Here is a 19,748-nt window from a genome sequence, read left to right on the forward strand (position 1 = left end):
TTTCTTCTGTGCTTGCTAGGTTAAATAAGAGAATTTAAGCAATTGTGGTTAACATACATAAAGGAAAAGAAAACGAGAATACAGATATTTCTTGATTTCTTTGAGATTTTGATGGGCTGTGGACATGTGAGCTCATGCTTGCTTTTAAGGCTTGGTTTATAGGTAGAAACTTTCTTTTCCTTAAGTGCTTTTAACAATTTAGAGATATTGAGACATGGTAGAGAGAAATTTTATCACTAAACTTATGTTTTAGATGATGAAACATAAGCATAAAAAGACTAAACCTCTCCTCTAACATGGTAAGCTTTTTGATATATGGAACATTAGCTTATTGATTCTTGTACCCTCAACTCCTAGACAATGCCCGGCACATTGTAGACTCTCAGTACTGTCTAAGATTGCTGTGCAAATGCTATGGTTTATTTTTACTTTTACTTTTTATTTTATTTTTAGGCAGAGTTTCACTCTCATTGCCCAGGCTGGAGTATAATGGCATGATCTCGGCTCACTGCAACCTCCACCTGCCAGGTTAAAGCGATTCTCCTGCCTCAGCCTCCCGAGTAGCTGGGATTACAGGCACCCACCACCACGCCTGGCTATTTTTTTTTTGTATTTTTAGGAGAGACGGGTTTTCAGCATTTTGGTCAGGCTGGTCTTAAACTCCTGACCTCAGGTGAACTGCCTGCCTCTCCTAAAGTGCTGGGATTACAGGTATGAGCCACCATGCCCGGCCTCAAATGCTATAGTTTCTAAGCTTCCCATTATTTTGAAGTTTGAAAAGAATCTGATATGTTTGAACTGCTGTAATTAGGCTGACCATTATTTAATGTTTTTATTTAAAAACTTTTTTTTTTAGGAGACAAGGTCTTGCTACGTCACCTAGGCTGGTCTTGAACTCCTAGATTCAAGCTATCCATCCTGCCGCCTCAGCTTCCCAAGCAGCTGGGACAAGAGGCATGCACCACTGTGCCCAGCATATTTAATATTTGAACACATCTACTATATGTTAAGAACTGTATTGGATATTTTACTCCTATTATCACATTAATCCTAGAAGCACCCCATGAAGAAGACATTTTAATTCTCATTTTACAAATGAGAAGATTTAATCTCAAAATGCTAACAAAAATCCAAGAGTCAAAACAACCAGAAGTGTCAGAATTAGAATGTGAACATATTATGTCTAATTTAGTCTCATGAGCTTTCCAAAACATAGCCAGGTGTCCTTTGGGAATAGTGACAGAGGAATGCCAGCACTTTGGTGGTTTATTGAGGACTTCTGAAAGTAAAATTATACCAACCTGGCTACACTAAGGGCTCCTTCCAGGGGCAAAGCAGCTATTGAAATCAATGAGGTTCTTGGAGTGAAATATTGGTAACTCTGCCCTCTTCCCTGTACTCCTGTAGTTAAGAGTCTAGTTGGTTAATTAAATTACTTTCATGAACGTCTAGCCATCAAACAAGCCTGCAGTTCCTATACTTCATTTCCATTCATGCTGTGAGAAGTATTGTTAGTGTGGGTGAAATGATCAGGCAAATACGGGAAAGATCTAGACAGTAACAGCCTCTTGTCTGAATATAGACAGGTAATGATTAATGGTCCAGTCAGATAACTGAAGTCATGTGATCTGGCTTCTGGAGACAAGGGGCATGGGCATGGCAGTGACACTTTCTTCAAGCCTAACTTGATTCAAATATTACCTTGGCACAGCTTGTCAGTGGGGTCTCCAACCATATCAGATAATTAGCGATTAAAAAAAAGATGGGATGTGATCAAAGGTGCTTTCTACTCTCCAGCATTTTTTCTCCTTGGCCCAGAGAAATGTGGAGGAAAAGAGCACCACCTAGTGACTACACTACAGAGGGTGAGGAATAATTGTGTATATCAGACTCAGATAACTGAAACTTCAAGCTTATCAGAGGTGGCTGAAGGAAAAGTAATCTAGGACCAAAGGCCATTAGCAACTGAAGGAAAAAAATGGGGCTGGCATTACCAGGAACAATATTATTGAGTCTTTAGTTGATTTATTATTTCCTGGACAAAGACTTTAAAATCTGGCTAGAGATCAGGGTCGTATGTTTTTTCTTTCTTCTTCTTCTTCTTCTTTTTTTTTTTTTAATAGAGATGGAGTCTCACTGTGTTGCTCAGGCTGGTCTGAAACTCCTGGACTCAAGCAATCCTCCTGCCTGGGTCTCCCAAAGTGCTGGGATTACAGATGTGAGCGACCATACCCAGTCAGGATTCTATGTTGACTGAGCAGGCCTCAGTCATAAATGGATATGTGGGTTTAATGGGGCTATAGTAAACCTTATATGTTTACAAAGGATGAAGGTGTCAAAGGAATGCATCTCTGCTAAAGCCACAATTAGGTAAATAAGAATGAGGGTGTGACGGAGTTCAAATATTATCATCATACTTAACCCCATAGGGGGTTGTACAAAGCAAGAGAAAAGAGAATATGCCTTTTGGAAATCCTTGGAATACTTCCTTTTGAAAAAAAGGAGGGTTTTCAAAATATTATACCTACTTGAAAAGATCCACTAGAATAATGACAATGTCTTCAGCCACTGCTCGGTCACCCTTCAACTTGTAGAGGAACTCTGGACCACCACACATAACAATCACTGGAGGAGAAGGTAAGACAGGGAGATAAATATATGACAGTCTACAGACAAACAGAGAGGGAACCAGTTGCCTGAATATGAACCCAGTATGTTAATGTAAAATTTTTTAAAGATAAACTCCAATTTCTTAAATTCCTCCTTTCTTTCTTTTTTTTTTTTTCATTTACAATTATAGAGTCAGAATAGAGCTGAATGGGATCTTTTTAAAAAAATCATCTAGTCCATCATTCTTTTAATTTTATAGATTTAAGGAGGCTGAAGCGAAGATGCCAAAGGGTCAAAGAACTAGTAGATGACAAAGATAGCTGTGACAGTCAAGTTCAGTTCTTATTCCATTATGCCAGGCTGGAGTAATTACAGAATATGTTGGCATAGATAAGTGAAGTATACCTCACCATTTGTAAAAGTGGTTGAAAAAGATATTATAAAAGTGAGAACGGAGAAGAATTTATAAAGTCTCCCTAAGCAACTTAGGCTTTATCTGTAGCCTCTTAACTCAAAACTTCATCTTAGTAACTCCAATGCCAGAGTCCAATCTGAAGTCTACCACTAATTTCTGCCAGCTATCCTGAATGCACAGTTCTATGAGTGAGAAGAGTTGGGGGAGACTTCATTAGATCTTTTTAGATGCTGTGCCATTATGCTGCCCTGTTGAATTGTAAAGTCTTTAGAGACATAAATACTCACATATTTCTTTCCCACCATATCTTGGTTAATGTTTTTGCAACTGGTAGGTCATTAATATAACAAATGATAATTTGAATATCAGGGAACCCACCAAGCAAGTATCTTCCCTTGTAGAAAATTCTCACAATTGATTCCTTTGCCCCTGATACATTCTTGTTTGTAGACAGAATTCTGTGGAAAGTGCAACAAATCCCCTAATATCTTAGTGAGGATGAGTTTTTTTTTTTTTTTTTTTAATTTGAATAGGTTTTTGGGTGAACAGGCGGTGTTTGGTTACATGAATAAGTTCTTTAGTGGTGATTTCTAACATTTTGGTGCACCCATCTCCCAAGCAGTGTACACTGTACCCAATGTGTGGTCTTTTATCTGTGGATAAATTTTATCCAGTTAGGCTTTCATACTTGGTCTCTAGCTGGTAGATCACTAGGCAGGTAAGATACAGAAAGATTAGGAAAGTGAGATAATCTTTGCTTACCTTATAATTTTGCATGAAGCTACATAATCAATAAATTCATCCTCTTGGTCACCAGGAGGACTGGGGCTCAGAATGTGTGAAGATTAGTCACAAATCCAATAATATGTTGGATTGAGGTGAATTTTAAAAAAGAGTTTGCTGAGAGTGGGTCATAATATCATTTAGGTTTATAAAAGCTGGATTTTAGCATTATCATTATTATGTTAATATAATTACTCAGTAATACTTGTGGATTTTCTCTCAGAGGATAAGGTTTTTAGTCAATGAAAGGAACAATATAATGAAGTTGTATGCAATTATAGATCTCCCAAAATATACAAAATATGTAGGAGTAATGATGATAGCTCTGCAGTGGAGGATTTGTTGAAATGACTTAAAAGGAGGTGGTAGTCATAAAGAAGAAGTCAGCAAAAAAAAAAAAAAAAAAACAAAAAACAAAATTATCTTCATGTCTTCTTACCATTGCTTTTCCTGTTGTGGTCCATTAAGATATCCTGAAACTCCTTATCTTGTCTTAACACCAACTTAAAACTGAGTTCGAGGGAGAAATAGGAAACACTAGCCTCCAGAGCATTGAGGTACCTGGAACAGGAAAAAGAGAAACTAAGAAAGCAGCTTAGTTCCCTCATGGCCTTTCATGCCTTTCACTTCTTTGTTGCAGATCTATCCTGAGATTCGTTCATCTAAAATTCATTTCTGCTATTAACACAATAGACAGCACACACCATGATACCACTAGTTTAGATTGTGAAGCTCTACATTAGTGAAAGGATGGGGGAGCTTTTAGGGATCTTCATGTATACATGTAAATAGTAGACATTTGGTGAGTCCTTTGTGATGGCTTCCAGCTGCTTGCAGGAAGAGTGTCCTACTCTGCTTTATCAACTAGTCCCATTATCATAGATAAGTTGAAACCCTTGAATCTACTGTACAAAAATTCAAAGTTGATAGGAATAATTTCTGCTCTTGTTTAAACCTCACATTAGATACTGTGGGTTGATTCCTGTAGGTCCCTAGATGCGCACCCCTGGTGGTATCCCATCTTAGTCTTTTGCATACTTAGGTGGAGAGAGACTGCAGAATTAAGCAGAATCCTGGAAGTACAGGCAGCAACCCAGCCAGAAGATTTCCTCTACCACCTTTGTTGGAGTTGAATGAATCTTTCCATTTTATTTTAGTAGTGATACCTGATATGGTTAGGCTTTGTGACCCCACCCAGATCTCATCTTGAATTGTTATCCCCATAATCTCAATAATCCTCACGTGTCAAGGGAGAGACCAGGTGGAGGTAATTGAACCATGAGGGTGGTTTGCCCCATGCTGTTCTTGTGATAGTGAGTAAGTTCTCATGAGTTCTGATGGTTTTATAAGGGGCTCTTCCCTCTTCACTTAGCACTTGTCCCTCCTGCTGCCTTTTGAAGAAAGTGCCTTGCTTGTCCTTCACCTTCTGTCATGATTGTAAGTTTCCTGACGCCTCCCCAGCCATGCTGAACTGTGAGTCAATTAACCTTTTTTCCTTCATCAGTTACCCAGTCTCGAGCAGTTCTTTATAGCAGTATGAAAACAAACTATTATTAATACAATACCCATTATTCCTGTTTCTCCCCCACCTCTTGTTTCTCTGAAGAAGTGTGAGATCATCTTTTTCTAATTAATTGTAGGAATAGGCAAGATGCGTGTTCTCTGGTATTGTTTCTTACACAGGAGTGTGAAAACATAAACTCCTGGCTTTCATTTTCCTTATCTGTAAAATAGGGATTCTATTACTTGTTTTATTTTCTTCAGATAACGTACTGTAGGAAATCAATAAAACTGATGTGAATGTACTTTCAAAACAGTAAAGAGTGTTGCAGATGCAAACTATACTGATTATTTTTACAACTGTATATTCACTTGATCCCCTTTGCTTTTATTTACGTGTGAGAAAGTGAACTGGTGTCTATACCCAATGCTGTTACCAGTGGAAAGTGTATCTGATAATAACTAGGTGGCCTCCATGATCCTATGGCTTCTTTCCATGGCAAGTGCTAATGAAATTTAATGATCCTGCTTACCAGAAACAGTCCTCGGACTCCGTACCATTCTTGTAAACATACGAAGTGCTCCAGGAATAAGTTTTGAAGGGTAGATCATTGGTTTTCCAAAAGTTAACCAAGAAGTATGTCAACTTTCTAGCTGGAGACATCAGCCTGGTTAAGGTTTCTTTATAGTCACATGACAATCCAAAACTTCCAGCTGAGATCATGGGGTAGCTCAATTCCGTGTCAAGGCTGTGTCAAGAGGTTGAGGGAAAAAAAAACATTATCAGGATTAACTTTAGTAGCACAAATAAGATCCCTCTTTAACCTGTTTCAGCATGTATATATGAATGGTAAGAATGAATTCAGGTCATTAAAGCAGATTTCTCATGTATATAGGAGTCTTTCTCATAAAACTGAGTTTAAAAACACTTATTGAGCATATGCTGTGTTCTAAGCACCCTGTAGGCAATTTTGTGAATATGCGACTGGGTTATTTTGATTTATTCTAAAGTGAGTTGTCACGATATCTGGGCTGCGATACTAGGGAAGTCGGACTCAGAAAAAGGATGGACCACCACAGCCACCATCGTTGTAAAGCCAAAAAGATGCCATCTACACTTTGCCATGCATTGCCTTCTTCCCAGCTCTGCAATGAACTGCCTTTGAGACATCAGCTGGGGATTTGAGAGCTTTCCTTCCCTTGCTCAACACCTGGACCATTTCATAGTTACTTAAACTTATCAATCTTCATTCCCAATCAGGGCCTTGACAAATGCCAGGAATGATGTTCGTCTGCCTCTTTGCCAGACTGATTCTTACTCATTCTTCAACTCCTAGATTACGTATCTCTTTATCTATCAGGAAAACTTTCCATGGTACCTAAGACCAGGTCACTATTTGGGTGAGTATCTATTTAATATCTGTTTCTACCACTAGACTGTAAGCTCCCTGAAAGCAGGGTCATGCCTGGCTTGTTCACCTTGGTGTCTCCAGTCAGCTAGGCTCATATGTAGGTGCTTAATATATATTTAACGAAGGAAGGAAAACAACATCCCCTTCCTTCTTCAGTGCTCCATCAAAAGGTTTTAGTGAGCTTCCTGCTTGCATCTCAAACTACAATGTTCCCAGTCAGCATTCTCTTTCATTTCTGTTCCTCCAAACTGTTTTTCATTTATTTTAGTGTTTTGAGATTTTTTCATTTATTTTAGTGTTTTGAGATTGTAAAGGCTTCTTTGACTACTTTCCATCTCTCAGCCCAGCATCATACTATTGATTGATTCTACCTTCAAATATCTTTGCAGTTATTCTCCCTTTCCATCTCCACTTCCTTCTTGCTAATCAAGGCCCTCCTTCTCTGCTGACTTTCCTGTCATCAGTGTCTTTCCTATACACTGTGGTCAATCATTCTTCTGAAAGTTGGGCTGCTTCTCTTGGCATTCCCAAGCTTAAAACCTTAGTGATTTCTGATGCGAATTTCATTAAATGCAACTTCCTTCACCTGGACTTTCCTTCCATGAACTTCCAAATATGGTCCTACTTAATTTTGCTAGTCTTATCTCTATTGTTCCCCTATACATTTCCTGAACTCTGGTTAATACAGAGTTCTTCATTTCCCTGCTTGTTTGCTTTTAAACGTACTTCTCCCTCTGCCTGGCTAGAAAGCTCATCTCCTCATCTCTCTACCCATTAAAGTTTTACCCATTCTTCAACATGCAAACAATTGCATCTCCTTCATGAGGTTTCTTCCCCCCATTGAAGCTTAGTCCCCTCAAACAGAGGTGACTCTTCCCTTCTGTGCACTCTATAGCTTCTCTTTTCTTTTCCCTTTTCTCTCTCCCCCTTCCTCTCTCTTTCTTTTTCCTTCCTTCCTTCCTTCCTTCCTTCCTTCCTTCCTTCCTTCCTTCCTTCCTCTCCTTCTCTTTCTCTCTCTCTTTCTCTCTTTCTCTTTTATAGGGTCTCACTCTGACACCCAGCCTGGCGTGAAGTGGTGTGATCCTGGATCACTGGAGCCTTGACCCCCTCAGTTCAAGCGATCCTCCCATATTGGCCTGCCACATTGCTGGGCATGCATGACTACACCTGGCTAATTTTTTTTATTTTTAAATTTTCTGTAGAGCAAGGTCTCGCTCTGTTGCCTAGGCTAGTCTCAAACTCCTGGGCTCAAGGGATCCTCCTGCTTCGACCTCCCAAAGCCCTGGGATTACAGGCAGGTGCCACTGATCCCTGCCCTCTGCAATTTCCTGTTTCTATTTCCCTGGTGGCATTGATCTCACTGCCTTGTATTGGTCAGGAGAGTCCTTGTCACCTTCTCTATTTGGGTGGGCAGGGGCTGTGTTTTACTTAATTCTCTCTACTCTGAAACAGCTAAAATGCTTCTTTGCATGTAGAAGGTCTTCATAAATGATGAATCAGTTTTTCCAATCCTCCTTTCCTTTTGAGCATACTCTATAGCAATATAGTAAGTGATCAGGTTAGATGACAATTGGGAACAAATGCAAGGAAGAGTAAGATTCTGGATCTGTCTGTATTTTGGTATGGAAGAGAAGCTGAAAAAGTGCTCAGTGAGCCTGAGCATCTGAGACTGATTGTAATGGTGGGTGTGAGGTGACAAAAGCAAACTTCGCAACAGAATTTTCAGAGGTCTAATGTTTACCCTCCAAAATCCATTGCAAGTGATCCTCTGCAAAGTTTTCTCTGTGCAGATGAAGGGTGATTCTTGATTCAGGGTCAGATTGAACAGGTACAAAAAAGGAACTTGTGCAGGATTTTGATTAGGGAGGTGTAATTAGCAGAACACAGTATATTTTGGTGATAATTACATTGTGTAAAATGAATGAAAGAGATGAGGGTAATTTTCCCAGAGCCAGAAAAATATATTCGTTCTAGAATATATTGAGAGCTTTGTTCTGAGATAGTAAGGGCACTGTACAGAGGACTTTAACATCTCATTTATATAATCCTCAAATAACCCCATGAACTAAATATATTGTTATTTTCCCCACTTTCACAGACCTATAGGATAGAACAGAACTCTACTAATAACCTGGGGTGCTGCACTTTGTTTTGTGTTTCCCAGCCCTCTACCCATACTTTTGTGAATATTTTATTTATTAAACTCCTCAAATTATCCAATTTCACTATCTTTCCTGCTTTGCTCAAAATTCTGACTTTTTACCCATACCATGTTTTCTCTCAAGGTCAGACGTTAATGACTGAACCTGGACGGCTACAGACATTCACTCCATGCTGAGCAAGGGAAGTTACCTGGATAAGAGAATGAGAGTTATGGAGAGATGGCAAAATACTAGACCTCAACACCTCTGATTGTGTTGCCTTGACTAGACTGTTGTTTCTTTAAGTTGCAATATCATGTCCTGACTTCAGTTCACAGTAGTATTACTTACTACATCTGGAAGGTGGAGTATGTACATGAGGGCCCCATGAGGACACAGCCCATCCGTTTTGCATTCTGTAGGAGAGAAAACAACAATGAATTCCTAAAACTAAGAAAAGTACTCAGTAGACAGGAAAGAAGTAGCAAGGGGAAGGCTCCCAGAGGTTTAGAAAGTGGGGCCTCCCAAGATGCTCAAACTCAGAGCAGCATAGGGTGCCTTGAGCTGGACAATGATCAACTGAGGCATGGAGAGGTTCAAGAGGGAAAAGATGCTACAGGGAGGGAAGGTATTTTACAAAGGTGAGCTGACTGGAGGTGAATCCTTCCTTCTCAGTGCAGGATGGGAAGAGGCAGAAGAGGGACTGGGAGGCTGTAGCATTAGTAGTGTCTGTAGGTCAGATAGTGGTGAGATGAGATTTGGAGGTGCTTTGAAGGGAGAGGGCAAGTTTCAGTTGTAGAGAGAACTATAAAACAGGGCTGAAGTGAGTAAAATGCTATGCAATTGATTGAGTGATTATTGATCTTATTTTCTCCTATTTTTTAAGGGGAATCTGGTTGGGACCATCTCCTCGCTGGTTTTGGAGAACCAGGTTATACCTCTCTCTGTGGAGGCAGAGAAAAGCAGCATAAATTTCTGAAATTGTGATGTGGAGTTTATCGAACTATGCTTGTGCACACCTTACCTTCCCAAGATTGAGAATCACTGCTGTGGTAGCCATTGTTCCTGATGGGAGTGTGGCCTGCCTGGTTGGTGTGATATTATTGATTAAAGTTTAGAGCCATGGCTCTACTCCCAGTGCTCTGCTGCTCAGACAGCCTTTTCTTTAGTTTCTGTAGTAAGGGGGTGCATTGCACATCTGTTTGTCTCTAGAGAGCTTGTAATACTCTTTATCTCCATAAAGCTCTGGTTGGGATTGGGGTTTGGTGATTCGGAGGAGGAAGTAGGCAAGAATATCCCTCTTCCCATTTCCATCCTTTGACATTGCAGTTACTACGTTAAGTTAGGTGTCAGATTCAACCCTTAAGCAATTAACTATGATCTGACATATGGCAATGACTTGAAACAGAGATTTCTGGTGTGGGGCCTTGAAATATGTTTTTAAACATGATTTCTCAGTTATTTCTTGAGGGACACAAAGGCAAACCAGTTTATACTATTAAATAAAGAAACTTAAAAACTGGCTGGGTGCAGTGGCTCATGCCTGTAATTCCAGCACTTTGGGAGGCCAAGGGGGGCAGATCACTTAATCTCAGGAGTTCGAGACCAGCCTGAGCAACATGGTGAAACCCTGTCTCTAAAATAATATAAGAAATTTGCTGAGCATGGTAGCACATGCCTGTAGTCCCAGATCTTGGGAGGCTGAGATGGGACAATCACCTGAGCCCAGGAGCTCAACCTGCAGTGAGCCATGATTATGCCACTGCACTCCAGCCTGGGCAACAGAGGGAGACCCTGTCTCAGAAAACAAATAAACAAACAAACAACCCAAAACACAAAACAAAGCAAAATTTTAAAAACAATTTAAAACAAAAGAATTCCTCTCCTTACAACTGAAAGTGTACACACAGTACATAGCCAAGGCTCTCCTCACTCTCCTGGATTCATGGAGGGCCCTGTCATTTGGGTAATCTGTAGGGATAAAGCCAGAGTCTCCTGCCTGGTACTTGGCCACTCATTCAGCTATATGGCTAGAAATGATGGGAGAGCTGCTTCATGGTTATGTGCTTACATTTCACACTAAGATTATCCGGTGCCCGTAGGCCATGAGCTGCATCCACAAAAGCAAATACTTACTGAAATTTTCCTGAGTAGGTCGAGGCCTTCACAGGTGCTGCTCCGGCAGTCGCCAGAGTTATGAATCAGACCATCCGAATACATGAAAGAAGCATTCACAGTCACATTTAGGCCTGTCATCCAGAGATGAGGGAAAATAGAACACTAGTGTTATTTTTCAGTCATTTATACCAGCCACGAGATTGATTCTGGGAAAAAGTGGATATCTATTTTCAGGCCTAGGAATATTTACATCCTGGGCCCTTGTTTTACTCCGGGTCACTTTTTTCCTCTCTGTGTCTCTGTCTCTCTATGTCTTTGCATCTGTGTCTCTCTCTCTCTCAACAGTTTTATTGAGGTATAATTTATCCATCATAAAAATCATACATGTTGAGTTTACAATGCAATGACTTTTAGTAAATATATATAGTTGTGCAACCATCCACATGGTCCAGTTTTAGAACATTTTCATTGTGTTCACTGCCTTCTTCATCTTTTCACAACCCTAGATGCAGCAAGTCTCCTGTATGGACTGGAGAGTGTTGGGAAGCAAAGACATAGACATTATGATAACCTGTTCTTTCATGGTCCCCAGATGCTGTTGCTGCCAACTTTCAGGAGGCTGCAGTCTTCCTTGGTCTCTGATCTTTATCCATCCAGTCAACAAACAGTTACTAAGTTCCTGCTATGTGCCAGGCGCTCTTCTTTGTGCTCATGATACGGCATTGAACAAAAGTTCCTGCTTTCAAGAGGCTTACATTTTCTTTGGGCGTTACTCAGAATAATGCATTTCTGATAGGGTGGTCACCAAAGCCCTAGGGGGAACTGGGACCTGTGTGAAGACTGAGCCATGCGATACATGGTTTCTCTGGTCAGAGGGAACAGCAAGGGCAAAAATCCCAGGCGGGACCCTTCTTGGCATTTCAGGGAGAACAGGGAGGCCAGTGTGGTCCTCACAGAGTAAGTGAGAGGTAGTATGGGTGAGATGTGAGGTCAGAGTGAGGGCCACATCGTGCATGACCATGTAGGCGTTTGTAAGTGCTTTCAGTTTATTCCAGGATAAGAGTTTTGGAGGACTTTGAGTAGAGAAATGATATTTTCTGACTATTATTTTTAAAGGATATCTCTGGATCTTGATGCAGAGAATAGATTGTGGGGAACAGAAACAGAGGCAGGGAGACTAGTGAAGATGCTCTTCATAACCTAGGTTAGATTGGACTACAGTAGTTGGAGCAAAAGTAGAGAAAGATGGTTGCATTTAGGATGTATTTTGAAGGTAGGAAATTAATAAATGCAATATGAAATATGAGAAAAAGAGGACTCAGGATAACGCCAATATTTTTGACCTGAGCAAGTGGGTGAAGGGAACTCCTATTGACCAAGATGAGAAAGAACATGGGAAGAGCAGGTTTGCTAATGTGGTGTGTGTGGTGATGGAGGTGGACAAGTCAGGTGTGAGATGCCTGTCACACTTCCAGATAGAGAGGACACTAAGCAGTTGAAATATACCCATCAGAAATAGTTATTAATGCAATCATACTTATTGATAAAAAGCTGTCACATCTGTGTCTCAGATTTACCATTCTTGCTCAAAAGGGGTGTCTTGGTCAGTTTTCTACAAATCAAAGCCTGAGACAAAAGCTTTATTGAGTTTGTCTTACCAGAGTCCCATATGCAGTAAACAGTGGGATCTGAAATTGAAGCCATGTTTGTCTCATCCTAAACCAATTATACATTTTTGATATCTCAAATCAAAACTCATGCATGAGGGAATGGCCTTTTACCAGCTTAGTGATGCATCAAAGCGTTAAATCCAAAATTTATCAATGGGTATGATTATTTGTTCTCAACGAATCTTGCTGTATTACAATCTTTAGCCCCGTCTCTCCTGGAGCATTCAAGATACAGAGTAAATAGACGATGAGAAAAATACTTCCCGCATGCCCTCAGGAAGTTCCCTGCAGCCGTGGCCACACTTCGCACGTGAAATGAACGTGGTTAACAGTCTAAGTGTCATCTATTTTTCCCAAAGAAGGTGCTGCAAAATTCTGTTTTCTTTCTTGGTAGACAGGGAAGGAGATTGTGTAACATTACAAAATTTTCAGAAAACCCCTTTGTCTTTAAAATACGTCCTCTTACTTTAAAATGTTTTTCATCAAGGATAAAGAAAACAAAAATGTGTTCATTAGCATCTTAAATTAGATGAGAGTTTTGTTTGGATTTCACTCTGACTCACACATTTCTCCTCTTATAAATCGAAAACAAGTTTCTCTTTGAAATATCTGTTTGATCACAAGGATGGCTGGCCTTACTGACCAGAACACCATTCCTGGTGTTAGGTATTTCCTCTGTGGGCTACTCCCAAAGCCAAAGTGAATTATGTTCATTCTGGCTTGGGGTCTTTGTATAATGGAGAACTCCCATATTTAGATGAAAGCAAAGGTCTTGCTGGTGATATCCCTGGGGATTGCTAGGTACCAGGTTTTAGAAGGTAATAGCAGAACCATTTGACCTCAATCTGTCTATTACATTTTGGTTCCTTCCAATAAAAAATAATCAGGAGAAATGTCTGATTCCGAAGCAGGGATGTTCTTAAGTTTGTCAAGTCCACAAGGAGTCTGGAAACCTCAGTCCACAGTCCGGGATTATGAGTGATTTCTTATGTGTTCTTGTACAAGCCATTTTAATTTCTCTGACTTAGTTTCTCGCATGTAAAATGAGGTTTAAACCAAGTTTGTAAAATTGGATAATTTTTAATCTCCTTTAAAAGAGCAAAGCGTGTCTATAATAGAAGTTGTTCTTCTGAACAAATAAGAATTTTTAAAAGGTAGAGACTTGTTCTTTCAAAGAATGGAGGAGTCTTTGTACTTCTACAGCCACTTGAGAGATGTCTACTAACTAGGGTGCAAGTCGTGCCTTGCTTTTTTAAGTTTGAAAACCCTGATACTTTATTTATAAGAGAGCTTAATGAGAGATGCCAGTACTTTGGTAGGACTAGCCAAATAGGAGACGTCAATATAATTAGACCAGTCAGGGATATTTAATGGAAGAGAAGAGGGGAGTGATGGGTTTAATAGCAATTCACACTTAATTGAGTGTAACCATGAGCCAGCTTCAGTACTAAGCCCCCTATGCCCTTTATTTTCTTTAATTCTCATGCCAATAGAGAGGATATAGATAATTTGAAATGAGGAGAACAGAATGAATGAGGCCATAGTGCACCTGGAGGAATGGCAGAGGGCATGTGAGGAACTATAGAAAATAGGGTTGGAGAGGGTCTTGGAACACTGCAAGAGGACTCAGAAAGTGACGTGGAGGATAGCACACAGTCACAGGGAGATGGCCACACTTGCAGCTCCTCTCTCTTGACCTCCTGTCTCTATGAGGGCTCTGTTCTCTCCTACCACCATGAGGGACAGTGAAAATGACACTTTAATAATCCAGGCTCCAGGCAGCCCATGACTGACACAGCTAAACTGAAGTAGAAACTCGGGCACAGTGCCTGGGAAAAAGGGAACCAACATCTGTTGAGTGTGACCTTAGATAAGTGTCTTCCCTACTGAAGCCCCAGTTCCTCATTCACTTATTAACAGAATAGAGCCAGGTGGTCTCTTTCACTATATGCCTAGCTTTGGGCCATGATTTTTTACAGGTATTTTTTCACTTAATCCTCTCTGAATCCTTCAAGGTAATATTTTGTCATCCTTATTTAAACATGAGACAGTGGAGGTCTGGAGAGGTAGATTAACTTGTTTAAGGCTACACAGCTAATAAGTAGTAGGGCAGGGATTTGAACTTAGGGAAGTCTAATTCTAGAACTTGATATGCTGTAGAATAGCAGTTCTCCAAGTATGAGCCACTGAGGTACCCTTAGTCCCTTTCAGGGGATCCATGAGGTCAAAGTTATTTTTGTAATTATACTAAGACATTCCTTACTTTTTCCACTCTCTTTCTCTGATGAGCATATGATAGGGTTCTCCAGAGGCTATATGACATATATTGTTGCAACAGATTGAATGTAGAAGCCAATATGAGAATACAGATATCTACCATTAAGCTTGACATTAAAGACATTTGCAAAAGTGTAAACCAGCCTTCTCACCCGCTTGTTTTTTTTTTTTTGGCTTGAGAAATATAGATTTTCTTTAATAAAAATGTTATTTATGTTTACAGGTATTTATTTATTATTTTTGATGAATTTATAAACAAATGTTTAAAATGTTTCTCAGTTTTAATTTTCAATACAATCAATACTGATACATGTAACCACATAAACATAACTCTTCAGCACCCTCAATAATTTTAAAGAGTTTAAAGAGGTCCTAGGCCAGGCGCGGTGGCTCAAGCCTGTAATCCCAGCACTTTGGGAGGCTGAGGCGGGCGGATCACCTGAGGTCGAGAGTTCAAGACCAGCCTGACCAACATACAGAAACCCGGTCTGTACTAAAAATACAAAAAATTAGCTGGGTGTGGTGGTGCATGCCTGTAATCCCAGCTACTCGGGAGGCTGAGGCAGGAGAATTGCTTGAACCTGGGAGGTGGAGGTTGTGGTGAACCGAGATCGCATCACTGCATTCCAGCCTGGGCAACAAGAATGAAACTCCGTCTCAAAAAATAATAATAATAAATAAAAATAAATAAATAAACAAATAGGTCCTAATACCAAAATATTTGAGAACGACTTCTATGGAGCATAGTATAATATGCTGCCTCTCAATATTTTACTTTTATGTCTACTATTTTCTCTTATTTTAATTTGGTGGGGTAATATCTTCCTTTTATCACTGCAGAACTCAAGTGATTTCTCTAGAAAATACTAAACATTTTCAGACAATGACATAACTTCAAATCAAAGGTTTACTTTTAAAATAAGCTATTTCCCCCACTGCGACTTTTCATCCTACCGGCACTGTCCGTCCCACAATGATATCTCATTCCTGGGAGGATAGGAAAGCTGAACAATATGGGGTGAGCTCAGAACTCTCTCTTTCTATCTAAGGCTTTAAGGATGGGGTTGGACCAACATGGACCAACATGAAGCTGAAACCTCTGTGCTAGGGTCTAGGAGTGGGACCAGCTCAGCATGAGGGAGCACACCCAGGGTATGGGTCATGCGATTAGCCTTGGAACCATACATCCTCAGGGAGGTGATGTCATGAAGTCGAAGGAATCTCTTTTTTTCATGTTCTTTCCCGTTAGCTCCTGAATGTTCTTCGAGATCCTCAAAGCTTTTCTGATTCCTAGAAAAAATACTGATCATTTCCCCTTGGAACATCACCTATAATGCCTGAACTTTTACTTTTCTTCAATGTAATCCTCAGATATATTGTCTTAGAATTTTTCCCAAATAATGATGCTCAACATGTTTAGAACATGAGCTATCTTTCCCCCCAAAACCTGTACCTTTTGTGTTTACTATGCATGCATATCCATCCAACAAAATGCATTAACAGATGTAAAAGTCTCGGCATCACAGCTCATTCCTTCATCTCCATAGAGCTCTCCACTTAAATGATCCATTTAACAACCTGCCCACTAATAACTGTATTTTACAAATGACATGAGTGAAACCTGGAGATGATAAACAACGCACCCAATGTCACTCAGCTGTAAATAATGGAGTAGGAATTCAAATTCAGGTTGTATGAGTCAGGGACCAAGGCTCTAACTAATATACTATATCATTATTTTAGGTGCTTGGTAATGTGTTCTAGCAGTAGCAACAGCACAGCAACAATAAAAACAACTACATTAACGTCCTCAACAATAACAACAACGACAACAAAAACTACCATTTATTGAGTTCCTACTATGTTTCCGTCACTGAAGGAGGTACTTTATATGAGTTTTCTGATTGAATCCACATGCTATCCATATGAGGTAACTACCACTTATCTAATTTATAGGTGTAGGAACTCAGGTTCCAAAAATTTAGCTGCTTAAGGTCATACCTGTCATAGAATGCTCTGGCTGGAAAATAAATCAAGATCTGTCAGGTTCCAAATATCTGCTTCTAACCATAATGTTCCACTGCCTTGTTTTAGTTAGAAAGTTCACACTGGATAAAGATATTACGATGGATTCCAAAGAGTGACCCATGTACTCCCTGGGATCAGACAGATGTGGGTCTGAATTTCACTTCAAACAGACAACCTACATTACCTTAGCAAAGTTGTTGAACTCCTGCTGTGAAACCAGTGTCAACCATGCTAACGTCACAGCGGTGGTGATTAAAGAGGTGATGTAATTGAAGTACCTAGAACTTAGCTACCCCATGACAGGTACTTAGTAATTGAAGAAACCAAGGTCAGGGAGACTAACCCCAGGATCACAGAGAGAGAAAACTTTGGGGCAGGAATCCCAATCCGGGTCCTCAAAGGACAAATCAAGTGTTCTTTCCATTGCACCACATTGCCTTGGTAAATAAGGGGATTTTACTAAATGACCTCCTTGTTCCATTATGGCTCTAGATCAGATCCATTCACTTATGTGTGAATCTAGTTTCAGAATTGCAGAGATGTTGTATGTGCACAGAAGTAACTTATTATTCATATCTGAACAGCTGCCCTACTTCCACAGAATTTTAAATAGAGAAAATTAAGACATACCATCCTTAAAACCACAAATAACCATTAAGATGCATTAAATACTTACTGACTCAGTAAGTCTATTTCTGGTAATCTAATCTCAGGGAATGGAGAAAAACTACATGAAAATATTTGTTGAAGTATTATAAAAATAATGAGAAGTTTAAAACAAATGAAATATCCTACATCAGAGAATTATTATATATATTAACATATTAGGTAATTTATATCCAGTGGATATGATACATACTTGATATTATAATATCCAGTGGATATTACACATCAATTCACGTGATGATTAGAAAGGCCATGCCGCTCTAGGAAAGTCACTTGTGCAATAATGTGAAGTGAACCAGAAGGATTCAAAATTGTTTCTATGCCATAGTGATCACCAACCACATTCTTAAAAACAGGAAACTAAGAAGCACATGAAAACAGACTGGAAACCTCCAGGTGGCTGGGAATCATGGATGCTTTTTTCACCCTTTATTTTACACATTTTATGTAATGTTATAAAATTTATTTTTATAACTAAAAGATACAGTGAAGAACTACAACAATGAATTTGATTGCAAATGTTTTGTATTAACTATGTCTGGTAATGACAGCCACAGGAAATGTAAAGAGTGAACAGGCCACCCTGTCTCTACTAAAAATACAAAAATTAGCCAGGCGTGGTGGCAGGCACCTATAGTCCCAGCTACTCGGGAGGCTGAGGCAGGAGAATGGCGTGAACCCGGGAGGTGGAGCTTGCAATGAGCCGAGATCATGCCACTGCACTCCAGCCTGGGTGACAAAGTGAGAGTCCATCTCAAAAAAAAAAAAAAAAAAAAACAGGTGAACAGTCTAGAGACAAATGTCTTTCTCTGGATAAAAGGCCCAAAGAAAGATTTGGTGTCTATGTGAAACTGACTGTCTGAATTCATCTTCTTGATTAGTATCCCTGTGAAATCTTAGGTCTAGACCAAATCTTACCTCTGTGTACAGAAGGAAACATGATGCCTTCCTGGAACTAGGCAATAAACTGAATTTATTTTTATTTATTTTCTTTTTGAAGAGATGGAGTCTCGCTATGTTGCCCAGGCTGGTCTTGAGCTCCTGGGCTCAGTGTCCCTCCTTCCTTGGCCTCCTAAAGTGCTGGGATTACAGACGTGAGCCACAACATCTGGCCTAAACCCAGTTTTAACTGGGACATTTCACTGCCGTGAACACTTTACATTTCCTGAGTCAGGGCTAGTCCCAGAGCAAGATGAAGTGTGAGTGAGCACAGCATAATAGGGTTCAAATTCTTCTCTCTAAGGATCTACTGTCATGAAATAGAAAGGGGTTTAGGGACAGCCCTTAGAGAAAGTTGTGTGATCAGACAAAGAACACAAGGTCTTTGCTTAGCAACATTTTGTCCCCAGAGGTAGTAACAGAGTGGAGGAGGATTCTATTAACATTTTCTTACCAGCGTTTTGCAGACGTCCTCTCACTATTTCCAGCCCCTCATTCACCGCATCTTCCACGTTTTCCAGGGGCTCTGCAAAGGCTGAGTTGCCCATCATCAGGACGCTGATTTCATAGCTGCCGTTGTGGCAGTTCTGACTCACCTGGGAAGTCCAGGACAGCCACCCGGGCTGGAAGAGCAGTGACCACAAAACCAAGTCCAACAGCAACGTCTTCATGACCCCGATCACGTTAGAACCATACTCCTTGTGCCTACTTGCTTTGCTGTGTTGGGCTCCTCGGGAGGCAGGGAATCCAGATGGTCAGCCTCTAGTGGAGTCCCTCAGCCCACTCTTCCCCACGCTTCTCTCTGATCATACCCAACTGGTCACATGGGCCGTGGAATACAGCCTGCTTGCCAGTAATTAGCAGCTACATTATGGCAGGAGATAAACCAAAGTTCACTTTGTGTTTGCACCCAGAAAGGTCAGAGCTATAAACAGAGATTACCTGGGCCTCACCCAATAAAAATGCAATAATTTTTGACGCATCACTGGGAAGAGGGAAAAGAGAAAGAGGGCAATATATCACATACATAACAAACTTTGTGAAATGGAAAATAAAGGTCAAAGGGCTTTAGGAAAACACAGCTACAATGGACTATTAGTGCTTAGGTTTTAGCTGCACGTCGAAACGAAATCCTTAACTAGGAAGAGCTGTGTTTCAGTCACTCAAGCAGCAACTGTAAGTTGCTGGG

The 19,748-nt window shown here is 40.2% G+C and overlaps 1 protein-coding gene across 1 annotated transcript in view; it reads right to left on the reverse strand.

Moving 5' to 3' along the window:
- The window catches only part of GUCY2C (guanylate cyclase 2C), an 83,350-nt gene extending 63,946 nt beyond the window's left edge, over nucleotides 1–19,404 (reverse strand). The window contains exons 1-6 of the mRNA XM_017873408.1: nucleotides 19,014–19,404; nucleotides 10,998–11,110; nucleotides 9,213–9,277; nucleotides 5,842–6,057; nucleotides 4,248–4,369; nucleotides 2,529–2,625 (exon numbers count right to left, since the gene is read on the reverse strand). Of these exons, the coding sequence (XP_017728897.1) occupies nucleotides 2,529–2,625; nucleotides 4,248–4,369; nucleotides 5,842–6,057; nucleotides 9,213–9,277; nucleotides 10,998–11,110; nucleotides 19,014–19,230 (830 nt within the window). The 5' untranslated portion in view covers nucleotides 19,231–19,404. The remainder of the gene's footprint in view (nucleotides 1–2,528; nucleotides 2,626–4,247; nucleotides 4,370–5,841; nucleotides 6,058–9,212; nucleotides 9,278–10,997; nucleotides 11,111–19,013) is intronic.
- Between the last annotated feature and the right edge of the window lie 344 nt (nucleotides 19,405–19,748).

The sequence above is a fragment of the Rhinopithecus bieti genome, unplaced genomic scaffold, assembly GCF_001698545.2.
Source record: "Rhinopithecus bieti isolate Rb0 unplaced genomic scaffold, ASM169854v2 scaffold_110, whole genome shotgun sequence".
Classification (NCBI taxonomy): domain Eukaryota; kingdom Metazoa; phylum Chordata; class Mammalia; order Primates; family Cercopithecidae; genus Rhinopithecus; species Rhinopithecus bieti.